The 25,016-nt window shown below is 36.4% G+C and overlaps 1 protein-coding gene across 1 annotated transcript; it reads left to right on the forward strand.

Annotated features, from left to right (window-relative positions):
- Positions 1 to 24,984, forward strand: PSMA3 (proteasome 20S subunit alpha 3). Its single transcript, XM_069596712.1, has 11 exons — positions 1 to 187; positions 2,805 to 2,887; positions 10,864 to 10,987; positions 13,768 to 13,869; positions 13,945 to 14,018; positions 15,364 to 15,436; positions 16,834 to 16,899; positions 19,458 to 19,504; positions 21,597 to 21,664; positions 24,375 to 24,439; positions 24,840 to 24,984. The coding sequence occupies exons 1-11, from the start codon at positions 167 to 169 to the stop codon at positions 24,882 to 24,884; spliced, it is 768 nt and encodes a 255-aa protein (XP_069452813.1). The 5' UTR covers positions 1 to 166; the 3' UTR covers positions 24,885 to 24,984.
- Positions 24,985 to 25,016: the final 32 nt, after the last annotated feature.

A 25,016-nucleotide genomic window follows, 5' to 3' on the forward strand; every position in this document is an offset into this window, starting at 1 on the left:
TTCCCACAATCCTCTGTTCTGTGGACCAACGCTCCAGGAACGAGCTACAAAAAAGACTATTGGTTGAAAGAATAGTCAATGAGAGAGCTTGTTACTAGTCTCTTACTGTGGTGCTGGGGGATCGCTTTAGGCCTGAAGCCATAAGCGTCCTAGTGATTTTGGCACCATGAGCTCAATCGGCACCGGGGTGAGTTCTTTGTTTCTCTGTGTGATAGGCTAAGGATTAGCGTGGAAGGGAACGCAGACAGACCGCGGTGGGTGCGCGGACTCGGGGTCCTCTGGGACTGCCTGGGGGCAGGTGGGCCGCTTCCAGTTGTGCAGTGCCGGACGGTCTAGGCCCGCGCCTGCGGTGACCGTGACTTGACGCTTCTCAGCTCAGGTGTAGCGGGCTTGCCGCGCAGCAGTGAGATTTGGAGCCTCTTTAAAAGGTTGCTGAGTCACTTTCTTTAGCCACTTAGGGAAACCGAAAGTGGAAACTCTTGAGGCCTGAAATGGTGTGTGTGCACGCGCTGTGAAGGACTTGGGGAACAATTAAGCTCTTGAGCACCACTGAGGCAAGGCGGCTTAAGAGTCCAAAGTTTGTGACGCCGCTTTCCAAGAACCTCTCCCCGCCTCCCACCCTTGCGGTTCCTGGGATGCTGCTGACTCCCGGGGATTCTCTGCCTTAGCTTCGAGGTTACCGATGGACCTCTCTGTATGAGTCCCTGAAACCTTCTGAGAACTGACAAGGAAAATAGTCTAAAAAGCGGAATCTGAAGAATCTTTTACATTTTTCCGTTGTCCCAGCTTTTCTCCTAGAGGAATAACAGCAGTGTGAGGTCTCGGCACCGTAAGCGTTTAAATGATTAGCTACGGACTTAACCGCTTCTTTGAACAGACTGTCCAGGATTTTGGAGTTAGATTTGTTAACTTGTTCGGCCTACTAACTTTCCTTTGTTAAACGTACTGCATATATACAGTCTTCAGCTTGTTCCTTTTATGTATTTCCCCATATAGAAAACATAGTGTTTAGAAATATTTATTGATTGGTTCCACTAGAGGCATTGGGTAATGGGTTTCTCAGTTCATCTACTCCCATTGTGCATTAGATTTTGATTCTCACCATTAGGCCCAAATACTGGTTTTCCGAGTTAGATAATAGACAATTTATACTAAGGTTGTCATACCGTTTTTGGATTAGTTGATGCTCATTGACTTTGCAACTACATTAATATTACCCTGGATTAATAGTGTTCTGAAGGGTTCTACAAACATTTTAAAAATATTTGATAATATAAATAGGTGATAAATTTTGAGTATTACGGTGGTAAAGATCTTCGTTCGGCAGACCAACAGACCAATTACCCTAGATTAATAGTGTTCTGAAAGGTTCTACAAACCCTTTAAAAATGTTTGATAATGTAAATAGGTGAGATGTTTTGGTATTAACGCTGGTAGAGTTAAAGATCTTCCTTTAACAGACCAACAAGCTGAGAGGCAAGAAACACCACTATTGAAGACTTAACGCTTGTCTTGTCCCAAGAACTCCAGATGGGAAGACCTGTCTTGACATTTCTCTCCACTTGATTATTTGATAGGCATTTCAAATGACACGTCCAGAGTAGATCTCTGAGTTTTCTTCTTCTGTTGCCATTTTGCATCTCCTACAATTTACATTTCAGTGAATGGTTCAATTTTAGTTGCTTAAATGAAAAAAAAAAAAATCTATGATGCACTTCTGAGTTCTTTTTTACTGTATTCCTAAAGCCAATCCATTAGCAAGGTTTTTTTGACTGCACACTCAAAGGGTAACACCTTCCACGTTTTTCTCTCTTGTCTAAGACACTCCCTTTGGATTACCCTATCTCTGCTTCCCCTCTTGTTTTCTCTGTAATTCATTTACCAGATGAACAGCATTTAATAAAAAATTAGAACCTCTTCCCCTCACCCCACCCAAACTCCAATGACTTTCTATTGCATTTAGAATAAAACGTAAACTTCCTGCTCCAGCCTAAAATAAAAGACTTAGCATAACTTGGCCCTTATATGCCTCTAATATAGTTTACTGTTCTGTTTACCATTTATGGTGCTCAAGATTCAGTGGCATTATTATTTCCTTTTCTTAATTTTGCTGCTCTTATTTCTACCCTGAGTTCTTTTATGCCAGATGCCAGGACACTCCTCCATATTCTAAATGAGTAGTTACTTGTCTTTTAGGTCTGGCTCAGCTTAAATAACATAAATCTAATTTCTGTAGCAATGCCTTTCCTGATCAGGTAGTCTGTGGTATTCCCTGAGACCATAAGTTCACTTTGTCTTATTTTAGAACCTTTTATCTCCAGCACCTGGATCTGTTTGAGGTCTGATTTGAAAATGAAGGACTTTAAGAATGAGTAGTCTTTGTATTTTCTCATAGTGACTGACATATAATAGATGCTTATTAAATATCTGAATGCTGAATGATGTATCCAAGCTCCTTTAGTTCATTACTGCCACAGCTATGAGAAGCTGTGGTACTAAAGAGAAGCCAGTGTTGTTTCTACACTGGTAATGGTAATTTTTTCAGAAATGAGCCATGTTCTGTGTGGGAAAAGTTCTGACTTTACCCAGGACTTGTGTTCATTGCTTGTCAATAGCAGAAATCTAAAGTGTGTAACTTTTCTCTTAGCTGCTGTTCCTGCTTTGACATGCTTTCCCTTTCTCTTTACAGCAAAATCTTCACTGAGATTGAACATACATTTCTGATGTGTAAGCCATTTAGGAAAAAATTGTTATTACTGCCAAAGGTGCATCCTTCTAAGCTTGTTATTGCCTTTTCCTTGTAGTATGATCTGTCAGCTTCTACATTCTCTCCGGATGGAAGAGTTTTTCAAGTTGAATATGCTATGAAGGCTGTGGAAAACAGTAGGTAAGAAACAATGTTTTACTTGAAATTAGTGTTTTAGCCAAATATTAAATGTCTCCTTCTCTTTGTTATTGGTAATTAGGCTTTGTTATGTTACTTTGGCACAAATAATACATGCCCTAAAATAATCTCAATTTATTAGTAATTTCCACATTTCTCTTTAGGCCAGCTCTTTCCATGTGACTCTATTTCCAGTTGACTCCAGAATTACACACTTAAACATTCTACCATGTCTCAACATCTTTGCTAGCCCTTTTTCCCTTTTTCAGATTCTTGACTTATATCATTGGTTTCCTTGGCCAATAGGTTTGTGACTTTATTGTCTAATCTTTATTTCCTTGTGATTTCAGTGCCCTGTGCAGTTGGTCACTTGATCATCTCAGCAGGGATATTTTTTATTTTTCTTTTCTGCTGCCATACTCCAAAAGGTGCAGGACCACCAAGATATTTTCCTGTTGGATTACTTCCTTCACTCTTTTTTTTTTTTTTGTCTTAAACACTAATCTTTATTTTTACACAAAGCAGTACAAAATGAAGCAGTTCCTTAAAGGGTGACTTGGAGCTAGAAAATCCACCCTGAGCGTGAAAGTGTTAGTGTTAGTCGCTCAGTCGTGTCCTACTCTTTGCAACCCCATGGACTGTAACCCACCAGGCTCCTCTGTCCATGGGGTTTCCCAGACAAGAATACTGCAGTGGGTTACCATTTCCTTCTCTACACTCTGTTTAGAGTAATTCTCTAAAATGACCACTGTAACATCTTAGTTGAATTACTGGCTTGTTGACAAATTCTGAGTCTTACATTGAAGATTTTTATCAATTATATGATCATTTTAAAAAATTACTTCTAATTGAATAGTCTGCCAAGACAGGTTTCATTCTTAATTTTTAAATTGAAGTATAGTTGATTTATAACGTAGTTTCAAGTGTATAGCATAGTGATTCAGTTATACCTATATCTATATAATATATATAAGTAATCATTGTATTTTTGAATATAAAGCAGCTTTGGTATGAGATAAAAGATTTTAAAAATTTTCTTTCATGTCATTCAGATCTCTTAAATTTTTTTTAGGTTGCTAAATAAGCTGTGTTGATGTTTGAGCTCAATGTTTTTAATGTAATAAAAAGTTGTATAATTGGAAAATGTGTTGAGAATATTAGAAAAGCCCATGTGTAGATGTAGTTTTCTCATTTTCTACTAATACCTTCAATATTCGATTATGGAATTTTCATGAGGTTATAGATAGTAACTGGTCTTTGCATGTGCTGGCACATAGCCCTCAGTGTGTACATGCTAAGTTGCTTTAGTCGTGTCTGATTCTTTGTGATCCTATGGGCTGTAGCCTGCCAGGCTCCTCTGTCCATGGGATTTTCCAGGCAAGAATATTGAAGTGGGTGGCCATGATGTTCTCCAGAGGGATCTTCCTGACCCATTGCCAAGCGGGTTCTTTACCACTACTAGTACCACCTGGGAAGCCTCATAGCCCTCAGTAGATACTGAATAAATAGATGTTCATTTTTTGTGTGTGCCATTTTCTTGGTGGTAGAAAGATGTATAGATTTCTAATGGTTTATGAAATAGTATTTAAAAATTTTTGAACAAATACACATTTTGAGTCTTCTTATGGGATTTGTTAGTGAAGCTAGTTGATTTTGTGTTTAAGTGTTGTATTTTTATAGATATAAGTACTTACAAACTGTCAGTATCTGATAATGTAGAAGTGAGGCAAGAATTTTAGGTTGAACTATATTTGTCATTGTGTACAAGGCCTAAAAGAGTTCAGAACAGAGCCAAATTCAAGAAAAGTTGACGTTTTTTCCCCTCTTGATAAAAGAAGATAGGCTCTTTGGCCAATAAGTTGGAGCAAGATTTGAGGTAGTTTATTGTTTTTCTTTTCCTCCTTTGCATCTTTGCATTTTCATTGGTGTGAAAAAACAGGTGGAAGATGTCTTGACTAAGAAGAACTGGAGATACATTTTGAAACCATCTGTAACTGAGAAAATTGAGATTAGGCTGTGAGGTCTGTGTATTTTAGCAATTTGTTTTCTGTAAATTATTTCTAAATATGACTTTAAACAGTTACATTTAATTTTGGGAGGGTCATGTGAACAGTTACATTTAAGCAAACTTAAATGTAATTTTAAAAACTGGAAACATTAAAAATGAATATTTTTTTACATAAAGAAAAATCACTTGGAAAGTTCCTTTTTTAAAGGGACTTATGTCACCTGGTATGATAGAATATTGGATGAGGATCAGAAGATGTGAATTTTCCTGCTAGCTGCTGCCAAATGGTAATAATATATAAGGTTCCAGTATTCAGTCCCCTGAATGTCACTTTTTTATCTGTAAAACTGGGATGCGGACATCTAATCTAACTGCTTCCCATACCTTACCAGAAAAATGAAATTGGAAAATTTTTACGTGTTTTGTGAGCTTGAAAAAGTGAATGTGAAAGTTGCTCAGTTGTGTCAGACTCTTTGCAACCCCATGGACTGTACCATGGAATTCTCCAGGCCAGAATACTAGAGTGGGTAGCCATTCCCTAAGTGGAAAATAGAAAAATTAGATGTGAATCTTCTTAAGAGTGAGACATATAGACTGATTCTTAGAAAACATTTAACCAAATAATTTTAAATAAGATTATATGCCTGCATTGAAAGGAGATAAATTATTTTTTAGTTTATCATTATTTTTGCTGTTTAACTGGAGTATAGTTTAGTGGCTTTACAATGTTGTGTTAGTTTCTGCTATATTGCAAAGTGAATCAGCCACATGTATACATATATATCCTCTCTTCTTTGGATTTCCTTCCTATTTAGGTCATCACAAAGCCCTGAGTAGAGTTTCTTGGGATGTACAATTTGTTCTCATTAGTTATCTGTTTTATTCTTCAGTTCAGTTCAGTCGCTCAGTCATGTCTGACTCTGCAACCCCATGAACCACAGCACGCCAGGCCTCCCTGTCCATCACCAACTCCCAGAGTCCACCCATACTCATGTCCATTGAGTCAGTGATGCCATCCAACCATGTCGTCCACTGTTGTGCCCTTCTCCTGCCTTCATTCTTTCCCAACATCAGGGTCTTTTCAAATGAATCAGCTCTTCGCATCAGGTGGCCAAAATGTTGGAGTTTCAGCTTCAACATCAGTCCTTCCAATGAACACCCAGGACTGATTTCCTTTAGAATGGACTAGTTGGATCTCCTTGCAGTCCAAGGGACTCTCAAGAGTCTTCTCCAGCACCACAGTTCAAAAGCATCAATTCCTTGGCACTCAGCTTTCTTCACAGTCCAACTCTCACATCCATACATGACTACTGGAAAAACCATAGCCTTGACTAGATGGACCTTTGTTGGCGAAGTAATGTCTCTGCTTTTTAATATGCTGTCTAGGTTGGTCATAACTTTCCTTCCAAGGAGTAAGTGTCTTTTAATTTCATGGCTGCAATCACCATCTGCAGTGATTTTGGAGCCCCCAAAAATAAAGTCAGCCACTGTTTCCACTGTTGCCCCATCTATTTGCCATGAAGTGATGGGACCAGATGCCATGATCTTAGTTTTCTGAATGTTGAGCTTTAAGCCAACTTTTTCACTCTCCTTTTTCACTTTCATCAAGAGGCTCTTTAGTTTTCTTCACTTTCTGCCATAAGGGTGGTGTCATCTGCATATCTGAGGTTATTGATATTTCTCCTGGCAGTCTTGATTCCAGATTGTGCTTCCTCCAGTTCCTCCAGCCTGGCATATCTCATGATGTACTCTGTGTATAAGTTAAATAAGCAGGGTGACAATATACAGCCTTGATGTACTCCTTTCCTGGAACCAGTCTGTTGTTCCATGTCCAGTTCTAACTGTTGCTTCCTGACCTGCATACAGGTTTCTCAAGAAGCAGGTCAGGTGGTCTGGTATTCCCATCTCTTTCAGAATTTTCCACAGTTGATTGTGATCCACACAGTCAAAGGCTTTGGCATAGTCAATAAAGCAGAAATTGATGTTTTTCTGAAACTCTTGCTTCTTAGTAGTGTACATATGTAAATCCTAATCCACCACATTTCCCCCTTTCCCCCTTTGATATCCATATATTAGTTCTCTATATTTGTGTCCCTATTTTTGCTTTGCAGTAAATTCATGTATACTGTTTTTCTAGCTTTCACTGGAAATCATTATATGTATGCATTAATATATAATAACTTGTTTTTCTCTTTCTGACTTACTTCACTCTGTGTGACAATCTTTAGATCCATCCACGTGTCTGCAGATGGCACAGTTTCATTCCTTTCTATAGCTGAGTGATATTCCATTGTATGTATATCCCACACTTTCTTTTTCCGTTCCTCTGTTGATGGACATTTAGGTTACTTCCATGTCCTTTCTATTGTAAATAGTGCTGCCATAAACATTGGAGTGCATGTATCTTTTTGAATTATGATTTTCTTTAGGTATATGCCCAGGAGTGGGATTGCTTAGTCATATGGTAGTTGCATTTTTAGTTTTTTAAGGCACCTCTATACTATTCTTCTTAGTGGCTATACCAGTTTACATTCCCATCAACAGTGTAGGAGGGTTCCCTTTTCTCCACACCTTCTCCAGCATTTACTGTTCATGGAATTTTTGCTGATGGCCATTCTGACTGGTGTGAGGTGATATGTCATTGTAGTTTTGATTTGCATTTATTTAATAAATAATCATGAACATTTTTTCATATATTTGTTGGCCATCTTTATGTCTCCTTTGGAGAAATTTCTGTTAAGGTCTTATGCCCATTTTTTAATTGGGTTGTTTTCTTGATATTGAGCTGTATGAGTGTTGTATATTTTCGAGATTAATCCGTTGTCATTGCTTCCTTTGCAGATTATTTTCTCCCATTCTGAGAGTTGTCTTTTCATCTTGTTTATGGTTTCCTTTGCTGTGTAAAAGCTTTTAAGCTTCATTAGGACCCATTTGTTTATTTTTGTCTTTATTTTCATTATTTATTATTATTTTTTGGCCGCATCTGTACAGCATGCGAGATCTTAGTTCCCCAACCAGGAATCAAACCTGTGTGCCCTGAGGTGTAAGTGTGAAGTCTTAACCACTTGACCACCAGGAAGTCCTAGAGATAAATTCTTTCAAAGAAAGAAATTCATTCTTGGGGATTTAAATGTTAGATATTTTTGAGTACGTGTTTTGTTAGGGACAGGTTAATAGTAGCTCAGATGATAAAGCGTCTGCCTACTATGTAGGAGACCAGGGTTCAATCCCTGGGTCGGAAAGATCCCCTGGAGAAGGAAATGGCAACCCACTCCAGTACTCTTGCCTGGAAAATCCCATGGACCAAGGAGCCTGGTAGGCTACAGTCCATGGGGTCGCAAAGAGTCGGACACAACTAAGCGACTTCACTTCACTTCACTTTGTTAGGGACAGGAACTACCAAAACATATAATTAAGAACATATGAGAGGATACTTAAAACACTATTGAAAAAAACCTACATATGATGATCATAACTATTTTATAAAAGGATGCCCCTAGAAGGTAATATGCAAGAGAAAAAAAGGAGTTAAATTATAATTTTTCAGTTTATCCTCATTGAGGGGACAAGATATGAAAGGAAGATTGTGCAACATAATTGTGAGGCTAGATTGTTTAGAACAAAAATGTACACAAAATTGTGGTCTTAGGACATCCTTATACTTGAAAAAAAATCATTAGAACCTTGATGAATATTTAATTAAGTAGGCTCTTAGGTTCCGTAAGTATTTACCATAATGCTCACCCCAAAGAGCATTTATTTATGCAGGTTATTGGTTCATCCGTATTTACTATTAGAAATTAAAACCAAAAAATACTTCTAAATTTATTTAAATAACAGTAATAAAATTGCATGTTAACAAAAATTATGTTAACATTTATTAAAATACTTAAGTAACCATAACATTTTTAATGAAAATTACTTTTCCAAAGCATGGGAAAAAAGTGTGGAGAGAAGAGTTACATTGTTTTACATTCTTGAAAATCTCAGTGATGAATTGAATCTTAATAAAGGGCAGAGTCTCATAGTTGCTGCTGCTTCAGTATGTTGTAACTTTTGTTGAAGTTTGTGCCACAGATCAGGCTTCATATACATACGTAGTTGGAAAAGAGAGGAGTCATTTAATAACCTTATGCATGTTGTTTATTAATACTGTACCCTACTGGACAAATTTTAGTATCGTAAAGGTTAGTTGTAGTGTGGAGTCTGAAAACATAATAATGAATTTTGTACTGTTATTAAGATCTATTGCACTGTTTTGTACTTTGCGTGTTTTATCTATGCACGATTTGTAACATTGTGTGTTGGTCATTTGGAAAATATTGGTTCACTGAGTTATAACAGACCTTCCAAAGTAGACATATTTCATTATAAACTGTTAGAAACATCACATTTTTAAATATCACCACCAATATGTTTTCCAAAACTCCAGTTTGTGTTTGAAAACTCAGATTTTATCACTGGCAAGAAAATACTCTTTTGTTTTCCTTGAAGTGACAGGCTCGTTTTGTTCATTTTAGAGAAAAGTCTGCCACATACCTAAGTGTAAATAACCATAGTTATTATTCTTTGATGGTAAAAACAGATGTTCCATGAAAAAATTTACATTTGAAAGCAGTTTATTAGTGCTTTTTCCTATATGCAACCATCATATTTTGATGTGCAGCAGAAGAACTTGGCTAACTTGCTTTTTGTTAGGATAATAAAAAGATAGATACTTAAGGATTAATGTCTAATAAAATTAACTACAGCTTTATCAGGGACATGCTTAACTAAAAATGTTTTTTTGAAAAAAATAACTGAGCGTAGCAATAAAGAATACAATGAGTGGTATTTACTGCTACCGTTTATTGTCAGCCAATACCATTGGTGCAAACATCCACACAATGAAGAAAGTCAAATGATGTTTCTGTATTTTTATAAAGATAATTTTGACCTGACAGACCACACTTTGAGAACTTTTGGTTTAGGGAAAAAGACATTTTAGATTCTGAAAAATGAGGAAGATGAGAAATTGTAATAACTGGGAAAGGCTGTCTGAGACTATTCAAGTAAACTTGAGAAAGTTTGTGGAAATTTATTTAAATGTGCTGCGGTGAGGAGGAAGTGTATTCTAGTACCCAGGATAACTTCAATAAAGACTTGAAAGCAAAAATGGTGTTTGAGGGACAACAATGAGGTTGAATTCAGTAGAGCACAGAATTTATAATATGAAATTGAATTAGCTAGATGGGCTTTGCAGATTCTTGGGAGTTAGGAAATTTGGACCAAGGAATTTAAACTTGAAAAGGTACCTGAAGTGTGGGGGAAGGAGTGTCTGAAATTCTTTACAAAATTTGTGCATGTGGCTCAGTTCATTTTTCTGGTTGTTTCTGATAGATACTCTTTGTTAAAAGAATTAGAAGATTTAAAATAATTGTTTTTTCTCAAAATGGCGGTGTATAATTTCTCCACATTTTACTTGTTTTTTTGATCAATTTTGTTTTAAACAGTTGAACAGAATGTTTATTCTTTTACACTTACTGTAAGCAACACATTGTTAATGCAGAAAAAGCAAAAGGAGGGGAAAGGATTATAATCTTTCCACCCAGATTAGAAACTGTTAACTTTTTAGTTTGTATGTAGCCTATCATTTGTGTGCATGTTATATACCATTTTTAATGGACATGGCTAGTCAGCATTTGTCATAAGACAGCCAGCATATGCTAGATACTGTGCCACTTGTTACACATTTTGTTAGCATCTTTTTCATTTGTGTATTATTGTCTTTCCATGTCATGACATGATTATTTGTATGGATCCAATTCATCATACTTTAGGACACTTGCCTTTTCTAGTTTTCAAATGTATTTGCTTTAAAAACTTGATATATTCTAAGAAACAAATTTGCCTGTTTTTTGTTTCTTTTAACTTGAGTTTACAAAGTTTGTTTTATTTTCAGTTAAATTGATTTTTTTTCTACTTGTTTCAGTACAGCTATTGGAATCAGATGTAAAGACGGCGTCGTCTTTGGGGTAGAAAAATTAGTCCTGTCTAAACTTTATGAAGAAGGTTCCAACAAACGACTTTTTAATGTTGATCGACATGTTGGAATGGTAAGGTCACATTTAAAAATGTTCCTTTTTGCTTTGTCCTGTTTCTTGTGACGTAATTAATTGGAATATATCAAAATGTAATTATAAGAACCTATTTATGACTTTAGCATTGAGGCAAAAACAGATCAGAGAGCAGCCATAGAAATAATCGGAAAGACTGGTTTGTGAACAGTTCACTGTCTAAAAGAAAGGTGCGTGCATGCATGCTCAGTTGCTCAGTCATGTCCAACTCTTTGTGACTCCATGGACTGTAGCCCACCAAGCTCCTCTGCCCATGGAATTTTCCAGGAAGAATACTGGTGGCATTCTTATAACCCAATTGGAGATACATAGGAAAAACCAAGTTGAAGCAAATGAGGAGGGGAGAGGAGTGAGAAGCTTGGGTAAAAAATCTTGGCAGCATAGATCGCCAATCAAGGCACATGCTTGAGAGGCAATAAGTCTTTAGTTTTTTGTGTCCTTTCTGGGGATAACTGTCACACTGAAGATGTTATCAGAAAGAGAATACCTTCATAGTAAGGTAGAGTATCAGGAAGGGATGTCTGACAAAAGGAAGAGTGAGTACATCCTTTTTAGTAGCTTCATAAGCATCACTATATTTATTTCATGCAGCTGGTATGACATAAATAGATTACTGGGATATACTGAAGTCATCCTATATAAATATCAGACTTTCTTTAGTAGGTATAACAGTCCGGAAAAAAGAGAAAAGTGATTTTTAACCCTGCTTTCTGAAAAGTCAAGGAAGAAAAGTGAATACGTATTCTGTGTGCTAGGTACTATGCCAGAAGTTCTTTACATAACAAACCAGTGAAAGTAATATTAATCCCATTTTTACAGATGAGGAAACACTCAACTGGTAACGAAATGTGCTGGGATTCTTACTTGGGTCTCCATGGTCTGTGTGTTACTCTAGAGCCCATTCTTCAGGGTGAGATTCTGTAGGGTCCACTTATTCTGCTGAAGTATTGGTAGCTTCAGCTAGCTTTCAGCTTCTAAATAGCTTATTTAGAAATATTATTAGTATTTCTAAATAAGATGTGTTACACACAACACAGAAAGGACTAGCAAAATATAACCAGTAATCTATAAAGCTACAGATACATTTTTTTTCCTTCAGTTATTTTTCTGAATCTGTTTTCTCTCCTGAACAGATTTATTACTGCCAATGAAGCTGGTATGTTTTCCTGAAACTTGGCCAGATTGTAACCTAACTGATAGAAGGGAATTAGTGAATTCTGCTTTCTTTTACTTAGTAAAAAAGATAGCTTTCGGTAGGTGTATTTTGAAAAAAATCATATATGCTTATAGATAGTTCAGTGGTGGAAAGATTTTCCTAGAATTTTCAAATTTGTCCCATTTGTTATTAAAAACTGATGGCATTCCATGCAACTGGAAATTGGCAAAATATTAGACATTGAAGAAGGTTGGAGGAAAAAAGGATTGATAGTCTGTCTCCACAGTTGTCATCTTCAAGTGATTTGACAAATTACTAAACTTCACAGTGAGTTTTATCCAAAGCAATGGAAGATTATTTAAATCATGAAAATTACTACCTGGGTTACTCTAAACTCCAGTTCCCTCACCTGCAAAACTATGGTGGTAATAGTGCCTGTCCTCATGTGTAATTATGTAAAATGCTTAGCATGTCATGAGTGATCAATAATGGATTAAGGATTTTCATAATCATTACTATTATTAGGTAGCAGTAGAAGAAAAGGCTATTAAAATTTTTTTTTATTAAAATTTTTGATAACATTTATTCTGAAAATCTTCTTATGTCAGTGGTTTCCAGTACCTGTAACTGTTTCAACATTTCTGTTTTCATGGCTTCCCTAGACCTAAAGAAATACCCAGTGGTTCTGTGTATTATATATGTAGGTCTAAATAACTGTTTATGTTCTAAAAACTTAGTAGCTATAAAAACAAAACCTCACCATATGACAGTAAAATAAAAATGTTTTTATTTTCAAACAACTACTACTACTAACGTGTACTGTTCAGTGTCTTAAAGTTTGGAATTGGATTAGATGGCTGTGCCCCACCCGACTCTGCTTCCTGTTTCACAGATTTTTGCACAGTGCTTATTTTCTATCACAGCAGCCCCAGCTTCTCAGTGATCCGATGGCATTGAAAGGAATGTGGAATGATCTGATGTTGAAACTGAACTACTTCAATATGTGTTTCCCCCAAAACTTACAGCACCCCACAACTCTGAGTTCACTGTAGTTCCCTGGGATATCTCAGTGTGTGGTTTGGTAATTGCAGTTGTAAGCCACTAGGTTTGTGGTCTGTCATGTTTTGGTTCGGCATTACAGTTCATTGGTACACTGAAAAAGAAAGGAGTTTTGAGGTTATGCCTTTTAAATCAAAACCTTTAATAACTTTTTAAACATAGAATGGCTTTAAATTAAAAACCAGTTGTAACCAAAACCCATGCATGGTTTTATTCTTCTTTGTGGTTGTTTTAGTCTTTATAATGAAGTGGGAAATAGGGAGACATGGAGTTTTTTTTAATGTGGTCATTTGACAAAAGAATGAAGTCACAGTTGGGAAATTTCCAAATTGATATCCCATACTCAAGCATCGAAGTTCCAGGATGCCTTGCAAAGATGGTGGTTTGGTCACTAATTTGTGTCTGATTCTTGCAAAGACCTTTAAGCCTAACTAATTGATTCTAATGATGATGCTTGTTAAAAATATCAAGTAAGCCTGTCACAGTCACGTGCTTTTCCTTCATTTGTGGTAGGAATGGTAATTGGTACTTTTTGTTTTTTCAGGCAGTAGCAGGTTTGTTGGCAGATGCTCGTTCTTTAGCAGACATTGCAAGAGAAGAGGCTTCCAACTTTAGATCTAACTTTGGATATAACATTCCACTAAAAGTAAGTTGGTAACGGTTGAGCCTCTGGAACAGCAAGAGAAGAGTCTTAATAAACTCTTCTGTTTTACCCCCACAGCATCTTGCAGACAGAGTGGCCATGTATGTACACGCGTATACGCTCTACAGTGCTGTTAGACCTTTCGGCTGCAGGTATGAAATTTAGTGAGATATTCAGTGATATCTGTACTACAGTTATCTGTTTTCCCAGCATCTTATTAACCTTTTATACCCTTAAGAAATGAACTTTCATCAAGATGTACTTGAACTTTTTTTATTGTATCTATGTGACATGATGGATATTACCTAAACCTGTGGTAATCATTGCATTTCACAGTGTATATAAATCAAACCTTTATGCTGTGTACCTTAAATTTAATGTAGTGATGCATGTCAATTATTTATTAATGAAACTTGGGGGGGTTCTCTGAAATTCGATTCAGACATTTTCAGGAAGTTGCAAACTGATTTTATTAAAATTTTTAAAAAAATTTTATTTTTGGGTCTTTGTTGTTGTGCAGGCTTTTCTCTAGTTGTGGAGAGCAGGGGCTGCTCTCTAGTTGTGATGCGTGGGCTTCTCACTGTGGTGGCTTCTCTTGTTGCCGAGCACAGGCTATAGGGTGCGTGGCCTTCAACAGCTGTGGCTCCTGGGCTCTAGAGCACAGGTCCCATAGTTGTGGTGCATGGGCTCAGTTGCTCCGCAGTATGTGAGATCTTCCCAGATAAGGGATCGAGCCTGTGTGTCCTGCACTGGTAGGCAGACTCTTCACCACTGAGCCACCAGGGAAGCCCCCCAAACTGATTTTAAATAGAGTTCATTTGTTGTTATTACGTAGTCAACTGTACTGACATCTTAGTTTTTTCATTAGTTTCCGTCTTATCTTGTGTAAGCAACAGGTAAAATGCTCTTAAATGGGAATTGGTTGTTATGGTATTCTGCACATGAAGTAGTAATATAAGATGAGGCTGGTTTCTATTTATAATTTCCAAAGAATCAGTAATTCATATGATTGTTCAGTACCCTAATTTTAATTTTGTTGCACATAAAAAATGCATTGAATCAATTTGGATTATTGCAGGAAAATAATTGGAGGAATATTCGGGAATAGCCAAGAAAGAATGAAGGGTGGAACAAGAGCTTGAGGTAGCTTCAGTGTGTTCATAGCAAGAATTTTGTTCCCTTGGCTTTTTCATGTTTATGCCTTTAGCTCTTGGGCCCTCGTGTTATGTCTGTGTATCAGTACTCCTTTCCCTGCAGAGCTATCCTCGCAGGAAAGGTTGATTAGAAAGTTTAATACTAAACCAAGGCACATGAATTTTGAACGTTTTCAAGTATATACTAGTTTTTATCCAAACTATATTATCAGAGTGCTTACTGTCAGTTATATGGGTTTTAGTCAATGTTTACCTTAGAAAATAAATTGCATTTTTATCACTGTACTTTTTAATACTTTTCTGGTATTAAGAACCATGGTTTAAAATGATTACTTTTGTGCAGTTTCATGTTAGGGTCTTACAGTGTGAATGACGGTGCACAACTCTACATGATTGACCCATCGGGTGTTTCATATGTGAGTTAATTTTGAATCTTCTGAAATTCTATTTCCAGTTTAATGGTCTCTCACTTAAATCATATATTCAGATTATATGATGTTTCTTTAATATTCATTTAATATTTTCTTATTTAACATTAATAACAAGAACCTATGGGTATGAGACAGCAAAGATTCGTGACTTTTTTTTGGACTGTGCCATATGGCATGAGGGATCTTAGTGAACTGACGAGGGATTGAACTTGTGCCCTGTGTGTTGGGAGTGTGCATTCTTAACCACTAGACCACTAGAGAAGTCCCAGATTTGTGGCTTTTAATATGCTACTGTAGAAACTGCATGGTTTTGTCGCTGAGTCATGTCCAACTCTTGTGACCCCATGTAGCCTGCCAGGCTCCTCTGTCCCTGGGATTCTCCAGTCAGGAATACTGGAGTGGGTTGCCATGTAGAAACTGCATAATCAACATAAAATTTTGGATATGTGCTATTTTATTACCATAAATATTAGCAGTGTCTTTAAAATGAATATAATGCCCTCCCTTTTGAAGTTTTTTGATGTTGTTTTGGGGTTTTGTTTTGTTCTTTTTCTGGTTTCACTACATGGCTTGTGGGCTCTTAAGTTTCCTGAACAGGGTTCAACCAGGGATCTAACCCAGGTCCATGACAGTGAAAGCCTGTGTCTTAACTGTTGAACTGCCAGGGAATTCCCCAGTACAAAGGATTTTAAGTGGGCTTTCTTGGATCTTTCTTTTCTTGAAGTATCTTGTGAGATTTTAATGGTTTTTATACTCATTAACAAAATTAAGGCTCTTTAGGTTTTGTCATTACATACAAGTATAGTTATACAAGTATGACTGGACATACTTAATTAAAAAAAAAAACACCTTTACAATATAAATTAGAGAATTCCCTGGTGGTCCATGGGTTAGGACTCCGTGCTCTCACTGCCTGTTGGTTGGGAAACTGAAAATTCCACAAGCTGCACTGGTGCTGCCGAAAAATGTGTATATATTCATTTAGAAGGCTTAGCGTATTTAACTCTTAGGGATTATTTCTTTCTCTCAAAAATCATTCCAATTCATAAAGATAATTGTTTTTCTATTTCTAGCCTCAAATACACCTCTAGCTCATGGTCTGTGTGTGTGTGTGTATAAAATGATATAATTTGTTTTCCTTTGGATATTTCTTGAAAATAATCCAGGTTATTCTATACTTAAGTTTGATATTTTAAACGTTTTGAGTCCCTTGTTATTCATTTTAGTAAATGTCTTTTTACTGTATTTGTCCATATGTGGTTTTGAATATCATTTAGCATCCTTCTATTAATCTTTAAATAGAAACAGTAGTCATTAATGACTTATGATAGTATATTAATTTAATAATACTTTTTTTTTTGGTGTATGTTCTTTTTAAATAGGGTTATTGGGGCTGTGCCATTGGCAAAGCCAGGCAGGCTGCAAAGACAGAAATTGAAAAGCTTCAGGTAATAATTTTTATTGTTTAAAATTCTGCTATACCATTATTCTCATGTGGTTAAGTTTCATCACCACAGACTAAAGCTTTTAGTCCCAAGTGTGGTTTGCCATTTTGAGTCAAGCTTTCTGAAGCTGTTAGATTGGCTGAGCAGGAAAGCTGGCAGCATATTATCTTTAGAGTTGTGTCATGGGTCCTTTTATGATTTTTATGGCTGTCTAATCTTAAAAAAAAAAGTTTCATATCATTTCACAAAATCCTTAAGACCCGTTCACTGAACCCTGTGCCCCTTAGGTTCAGAACTTTGGTCTTTTACTCTATCATTTCTTTCATCTAGAAAACAGCTTTTGTCTGAAGTCTTACACATTAAAGTCTGTGCTCCTTTGCTTCTCTTTCCTTTGTTCCCAACATCTATTAGTGTGAAAAAAGTTTCTTAAAAATTTGCTGGCTTTCCTTCTAGCTATAAATTGATGAACTTGACATTGAAATAGTACCCACAAACTCTTCATTGCTTATAGAAACTTCCTTAAAAGACAGGCATATGATTTAGCAGCATTTTGGTAAATTAGTGACAAAAATTTCTTGTACATTTAATGTTAATGCTGTACTGGAACCTTGTTCAACTAATTCACTTTCAGCTTTTTTAATGCTAAGCTTTTAGTGCTTGGAATTTAACACCAAATTCTAGACCTGTAAAAGCCTAATTTATGTTTGGTATTTTAGGATTGATAAAATTGACAAAAGGACCTTAGAGATCACTTAGCCCAAGTCCAACCCTCGGTTAAAACACACTGGGTAGAGTCATAGACTTGCTTACAAACAATCCAAGACCTTATAACTCTTAGATGAGTGGTCTTTTCTGTCATATATTCTTTTCTACTAGGGCTTATAGGATATTGAATGTAGTTCATTGTGCTGTACAGTAGGACCTTGCTGTTTATCCATTCTATGTATATAATAGCTTACATCTGCTAATCCCAACGTCCTGCTCCATCCCTCCACTAGCCCCCTTCTCCCTTCTCCTTTGCAACTACAACTCTGTTGTCTAAATCTGTGAGTCTGGTTTTGTTTCATAATTAAGTTTATTTGTGTCATATTTTAGATGCCACATATGAGTGATATTATATGGTGTTTGTTTTTCTCTTTCTGACTTACTCGACTTTGTATGATAATCTCTAGTTGGAATGCTTTTTACAGTTTTATTGGAACATAGCCCTATCCAGTCACGGGCTGCTTTTGCTCTAGTACAACAGTGGAGTTTAGTAGTTGGAATGGAGACTGAAAACCTTATCCCTATGATGAAAGTCTAAAATATTTACTACTTGGCCCTTTAACAGAGTTTGCCAGCCCCTGCTCTCAATCATTACTCTGGTCTGCTTTTCTACTTGTGTTCTGTTTACCAAGAATGTAATTTTACAAAGTAAACTTTACCAATGTATGTAAAAATGTATTTGACACTTAAGATGTATCGCTTCAAGTTTAAGTTTACCTTTGTATGTTACAATTAATCTACTAAATAAAAACCGTAACTTGTAAGGGCAAAAATATGAATATCAGTATTTTCCTTTTCTTTACCCCCAATTTGCCATGAAAAAGTTTAATCAGAAATTCAATCAGAAAAAATACCATACAACAAACATCTGTCTAGACTGAAAGTTGTTGCTTTCCAATATTTTTCCTATTTCTATGAGCCTGGGCATCAAGATTTGTAAATATTTTAAAAACACAAAAAATATTAATAAGCCCAGTTTAGAGATACAGTAGTTAAACCACCTCAAGTTTAGATTGCTGTATGACTGTTCATTATTTTTTCACTATTTTCCATCCTCCACATATTCAGAATATGAATACCAGGTTTGCACATTTTAAAAAATTTTGTCAAATGTGTTCAGAAACACATATACTTAAAAAAATTTCTGCACTGGTTACTTGCAGTACCTTTAGTATAATAGACTTTTCTGCTGGGCATCTAAAGGCTATTTTTCTGCCTTGATTTCCATATGTTCACTTTTGCAGTTCATTTATCTTCCTCATAATAAAATCAGATAAATCTGTGTTCTAAGATTCCACTCAGATCTTGGTTCTTCAGAGCTTTCCCTGACAGTTTCCCTTCAGAGCTTTTCCTTTGCAGTTTTGTCTTGAACAGTTTCATGAGGGTTAATTTATCCTTGTTTATCTAACATATAGAAGTATTTGTGGTTTGTTTGCTTCTTATTATCCTGAATTCACTATAAAGAAAAAAACATTTCTTGATAATCTTTTAAATGTCAGGGTCTGCCTGTGAATAAATTCATAAAGGAGTCTAGATTTTTATAAAGTTTAATTCACAAAATTATTGGTGCCCAAGGCTTTTTTTGGATAATCATTAAAAAACATTAAACAATAAAAAACTTAAGTTCTGTTCTTTTTGAATTTCAGGTTATTTTCCTTGGTTTTATATTTAAGAATCTTATCTCAAGAGCATAGGTTACTGATAAAAGGTGCAAAAAGAATCTGAAAAGTTACACAAGTGGAAAGTGTTCTTCCTTTGACTCGTAACATAATGAATATATATTTTATTTTCTGTAGATGAAAGAAATGACCTGCCGTGATGTTGTTAAAGAAGTTGCAAAAATGTAAGTTGAAATTTTCATTAGTATTGACAAATATTTCACTTGACCTTACCTTATATGTTAATCCTAAGAGGCTGTTTTGTTTGGAAATTAGTTATTGCATTAATTGTAGGTGAATCCAACATTCTGAGAGGCTTCATTTTAGGTGACAGTGAATAGGATGGGAAAAAACAGCTTTTGATAAAATATACTCCTGTTCCATTGACAGAATTCAAGGTTTGGAGGATATAGTGAAGCTCTAGAGACTTCATTTGCTAGCTCTCGACTTCTTAAATCTCAGAGGTCCCAATAATATTAACCTTAGCTTATAACTTTAAGGTCTACAGCTGAAGTTCTTATAACAAGATGAATAGAGAAGTATTTCAGAACATCTAGAAATAGCTTAAGAAAGCCTGAAGTAGTCTATGTTACAGATACCTAGGTAGAAAGCTGTGTAACAGTTAGTAAGCAGCAACAATGCCAGTAAAATCTCAGTGACCATGCTTCAAAATACATTATTTTTTACATCAAAGAATGCAGGCATCTAGTATTTCAAAAAATCTGATAAAATGCTGGTTTTGTAGTCAGCTTTTCGAGTTAAAGAGTAATAAATGTAATATTCCAGAGAATTCATAACACCTCTGTTCCACATTAGAACTACGTCATCATGGTCTAGTCAGCAGGTTTTACATCTAATAATATGTGCGAGGGGAAAAAAAAGTCCAGGAGGGTCTATCATGATAAACCTATTATTTGAATGATACTCTTTATCTGTGTACTGATAGTTGTAACAAAATATTAAACTCACAAATGTTTTATAATGTTATACTAATCTACCACTGCTGCTACTGACGCCGTCCTTCCCCCACTGCCTTTTTACCATGAGACCCTTGCCCTTTCTTGTGAAGGGGAATCCATTCCATTCTGTGATTGTCATTTATTAATAACGACAACCTAGAGGACACTGGCAACTAACATATAATAGAACCAATAAGAAGTACATAATCATTGAATTGTACAACAGTTTTTTTCCTTCATCGAGAAGTCATCTGGTCATCAGTTCTTACCACAGCTTTATTTTTATATTGTTCTGTGTAGGAAAGCCATCCTTTCACCATTTAATAAAATGGAGCACTGTGCCTCTTTTAGTTCTGGAAAGTTTAAGATGCTTTCTTATGTTACAGCTGTTATAGCAAGGATTTAGGAATACCCTCCAAATTATTTTTGCTACTTTGTTGTGGGAGATGGTAAAGTATAAAATTTTTAAAAAAAGCTTTGCTGATACTTTTTACTTTTTATAAATAATTTTATTTTTGGCTGTGCTGGGTCTTCATTGCTGCTCAGGCTTTTTCTCTTGTCCTGCACAGGCTCCTCAGTGTGGCCTGGTAGCTTCAGTAGTTCAACTCCCAGGCTCTTAAGAGCACAGGTTCAGTAGTTAGGGCCCATAGTCTAGTTGCTCTGCAGCATGTGGGATCTTCTGGGATCAGGGATCAAACCCATCTGCTGCATTGGCAGGCAGATTCTTTACCACTGAGTCATGAGGGAAGCCTTGTTTTTACTTCCACTTTTCATATGTTGTGTGACACTGCTTCCTTGTTTGCTGCAGTTTGTCTTGTACTGTTTAAAGGCCAGGTTTAGGGACATCCAGAATAGTAAAGGGTTTTTTTTGTTTGTTTGTTTGTTTTTTTTTTTTTTTTTAGTAAAGGGGTTTAAAAATATTCCTGCCAAGAAAGTGCAGAATGAATACTAATTGTAAGCTAATAAATTAGTTTTTGTTTAAAAATCAGTTAATGAATAGAAAATACCAAATATCCTGGAAAGGCACAGGTAATAGCTTTCTCCCATTTGAATGTTCCTTATGAGACATCTTATCTTAGTTCTGTCTCTGAAAGAATGTATCAAAGTAAACAGCTTGGGTTGTATAAAGGTATAAGGTATAGTGAATCCTTTGTAGTAGTTAATTTTTTATCAGTCCTAGTTAATTTTCATAATATAGACTATACTGTGTGTATAATTTTATAAATCCTTATATTAGGAATGGATGTTGATTTGCTGAGTTGGGTGCATGAACTATGTTGGTAGATGGCCAAATGTGAATTTCTTCTTTCTGTTCTAGAATTTACATAGTACACGATGAAGTTAAGGATAAAGCTTTTGAACTAGAGCTCAGCTGGGTTGGTGAAAGTAAGTGATTATTCTGTACTTACTTGCTCTCAGAGTCATCTGTACCAAGCCTAATTTACTATAAGTGCCATTTTTTTTCAATCTTAAAAAAAATTTAGTAATGGCATGTACCCATAGAAAAGTACACAAATAACAAACAGCATGGATACATTAGTGAAACACTAATTTGGTCAACAGTAGACCAGCCTGCCAAATTACCCTTCAGTTTTCAGTTCAGTAACTCAGTACTGTCCGACTCTTTGTGACCCCATGAACTGCAACATGCCAGGCCTCCCTGTCTATCACCAACTCTTGGAGTCCACTGAAACGCATGTCCATTGTGTCAGTGATGCCATCCAACCATCTCACCCTCTGTGGTCCCCTTCTTCTGCCCTCAATCTTTCCCAACATCAGGGTCTTTTCAAATGAGGCAGCTTTTTGCATCAGGTGGCCAAAGTATTGGAGTTTCCGCCTCAACATCAGTCCTTCCAACGAACACCCAGGACTGATCTCCTTTAGGATGGACTGGTTGGATCTCCTTGCAGTCCAAGGGACTCTCAAGAGTCTTCTCCAAAGCCACAGTTCAAAAGCATCAATTCTTTCATGCTCAGTATTCCAACACTCACATCCATACACGACTACTAGAAAAACCATAGCCTTGACTAGACGGACCTTTGTTGGCAAAGTAATGTCTCTGCTTTTGAATGTGCTGTCTAGGTTGGTCATAACTTTCCTTCCAAGGAGAAAGCATCTTTTAATTTCATGGCTACAATCACCATCTGCAATGATTTTGGAGCCCCAAAAAATAAAGTCTGACCCTGTTTCCCCATCTGTTTGCCATGAAGTGATGGAACCAGATGCCATGATCTTCATTTTCTGAACGTTGAGCTTTAAGCCAACTTTTTCACTCTCCTCTTTCACTTTTTATCAAGAGGCTCTTTATTCATTCTTCCCTTTCGGCCATTAGGGTGGTGTCAGCTGCATATCTGAGGTTATTGATACTTCTCCCTGCAATCTTGATTCCAGTTTGTGCTGCTTCTAGCCCAGCGTTTCTCATGACGTACTCTGCATATAAGTTAAATAAGCAGGGTGACAATATACAGCCTTGACATACTCTTTTCCCAATTTAGAACCAGTCTAATGTTCCATGTCCAGTTCTAACTGTTGCTTCCTGACCTGCATACAGGTTTCTCAAGAGGCAGGTCAGGTGGTCTGGTATTCCCATCTCTTTCAGAATTTTCCAGTTTATTGTGATCCACACAAAGGCTTTGGCATAGTCAGTAAAGCACAAATAGATGTTTTTCTGGAACTGTCTCGCTTTTTCGATGATCCAGAGGATGTTGGCCATTTGATTTCTGGTTCCTCTGCCTTTTCTAAAACCAGCTATCTGGAAGTTCACGGTTCACATATTGCGGAAGCCTGGCTTAGAGAATTTTGAGCATTGATTTACTACCGTGTGAGATGAGTGCAACTGTGCGGTAGTCTGAGCATTCTTTGGCATTGCCTTTCTTTGGGCTTGGAATGAAAACTGACCTTTTCCAGTCCTGTGGCCACAGCTGAGTTTTCCAAATTTGCTGACATACTGAATGCAGCACTTTCACAGCATCATATTTTAGGATTTGGAATAACTCAACCCTTAGGCCTCCATTAGGTCAACAACCCTTACCTTCTCCAAAAGTAACCATTGTCTTGAATTCCAGTAGACAACTGGGCTCTTTCCAGTGTTTACTGAAATGAATAACGCAGCTGTGGATGTCCTTTACATCTACTGTGGCATGCATATGTAGTAGCATTCTAGAAATTTATGTTAAGAGTGGAATTGGTGGATCATGAAATAAGCATTCATTCAATTGCAGTATTGGCCACAATGTGTTCTGACTGCTGGGTCCTTTTGTAATACAAACCAAGCTAGAATAAATTTAGGAGGTGATGATGGAAAAGTTCCGCTTAATAAGAGACTATATATTGTGAGTAGTTTACTTTGAAACATCCATTGCATACAGTATTATTGGAAAGTAACCTTTTTCCTTTCTGGGAAGGCAACCATAGGGCTTCAGGGACAGATTTTAAAATCTATTCATGCTGTGAATAAATTGTTGTTCAGTCGCTGACTCATGAATCTTTGCAACCCCATGGACTGTAGTATACTAGGCTCCTCTGTTCTTCACTAAATCCTAGAATTTGCTCAAATTCATGTCCATTGAGTTAGTGATGGCTGTGTAACCATTTCATCCTCTGCTGCCCCCTTCTCATTTTGCCTTCAACCTTTCCTAGCATTAGGTCTTTTCCATGTTGTTGGCTCTTCACATCAGGTGGCCAGAGTATTGGAGCTTTGGATTTAGCATCAGTCCTTCCAGTGAATATTCAGGGTTGATTTCCTTGCAGTCCAAAGGACTCTCAAGAGTCTTCTCCAGGACAATTCAAAAAAGCATCATCAGTTCTTTGGCACTTAGCCTTCTTTTTGGTCCACCTGTCACATCAGCGCGACTACTGGAAAAACCATAGCTTTGACTGTGTTTGTGAATATATATATGTGAATGAATGCTCAGGATTTATAGCACAAGGATAAATCATAGCATAATTTCTTTATTGTAAGTGCTTATGTAGGGGAAGAACAAAGATGAGGTCAAAGAATCTGGTATTATCTGGATTGGCTAGATTATTTAGTCTTTTCAAATCCCAGTGACATTTCTCATTTTTAATTCATTTAAATATATGGCTTAATTTACAGTAACTAATGGAAGACATGAAATAGTTCCTAAAGATATAAGGGAAGAGGCAGAGAAATATGCCAAGGTAAGCCATAGCATGAAAACAGCTCAAGGTAAAAGCATCATGGAAATATGTTGAATTCTATTAAATAATACTTAAGAGTTGAGCTGAACTAAAAGAAACTTTCTAGGTTATCCTCAATGGGGATAGAGTTGCCCTGGTTCCAAAAAAATTTTTTTGTGCATGTGAAAATGGCAAGGTTTTTTTGAGAACATTTAATGCTTTCATACCGTGTGTATCCTATCAAGAATATAGTCATTGATAGAGCAGGATGTACTTAAGACATTCAAGTAAAGTGTAAAGTGTAACATTCTAAACCAGTGTTCCATTTTACTTATAAAGAATTCTGAATGACAAGCACTTAGATTCAGCTTGTTATAGCAGTGCTAAAAATTGATTTTAAACACTGTTTTTCTCTTACCAGGAATCTTTGAAGGAAGAAGATGAATCAGATGATGATAACATGTAACATTAACTTGTATATTAAATTTCTAATACAGTCCCATGTAACTATTTAGTCCTTTGGATTATTACATACCAATTTTCATTAAATTTTTGTCTTATAACGATTCAAGTTTGGTTAATATTTGCCTGACAGAAC

This window comes from Ovis canadensis, chromosome 7 (genome assembly GCF_042477335.2).
Source record: "Ovis canadensis isolate MfBH-ARS-UI-01 breed Bighorn chromosome 7, ARS-UI_OviCan_v2, whole genome shotgun sequence".
Classification (NCBI taxonomy): Eukaryota; Metazoa; Chordata; class Mammalia; order Artiodactyla; family Bovidae; genus Ovis; species Ovis canadensis.

What these genes read in the sequence shown, in the direction of transcription:
- PSMA3 (XM_069596712.1), top strand. Translation starts at nt 167, where the DNA reads ATGAGCTCAATCGGCACCGGG. An exon ending in GATATAACATTCCACTAAAA is followed by an intron (nt 13,870 to 13,944) that starts GTAAGTTGGTAA and finishes TTACCCCCACAG; the next exon opens with CATCTTGCAGACAGAGTGGC. An exon ending in GTTAGACCTTTCGGCTGCAG is followed by an intron (nt 14,019 to 15,363) that starts GTATGAAATTTA and finishes ACTTTTGTGCAG; the next exon opens with TTTCATGTTAGGGTCTTACA.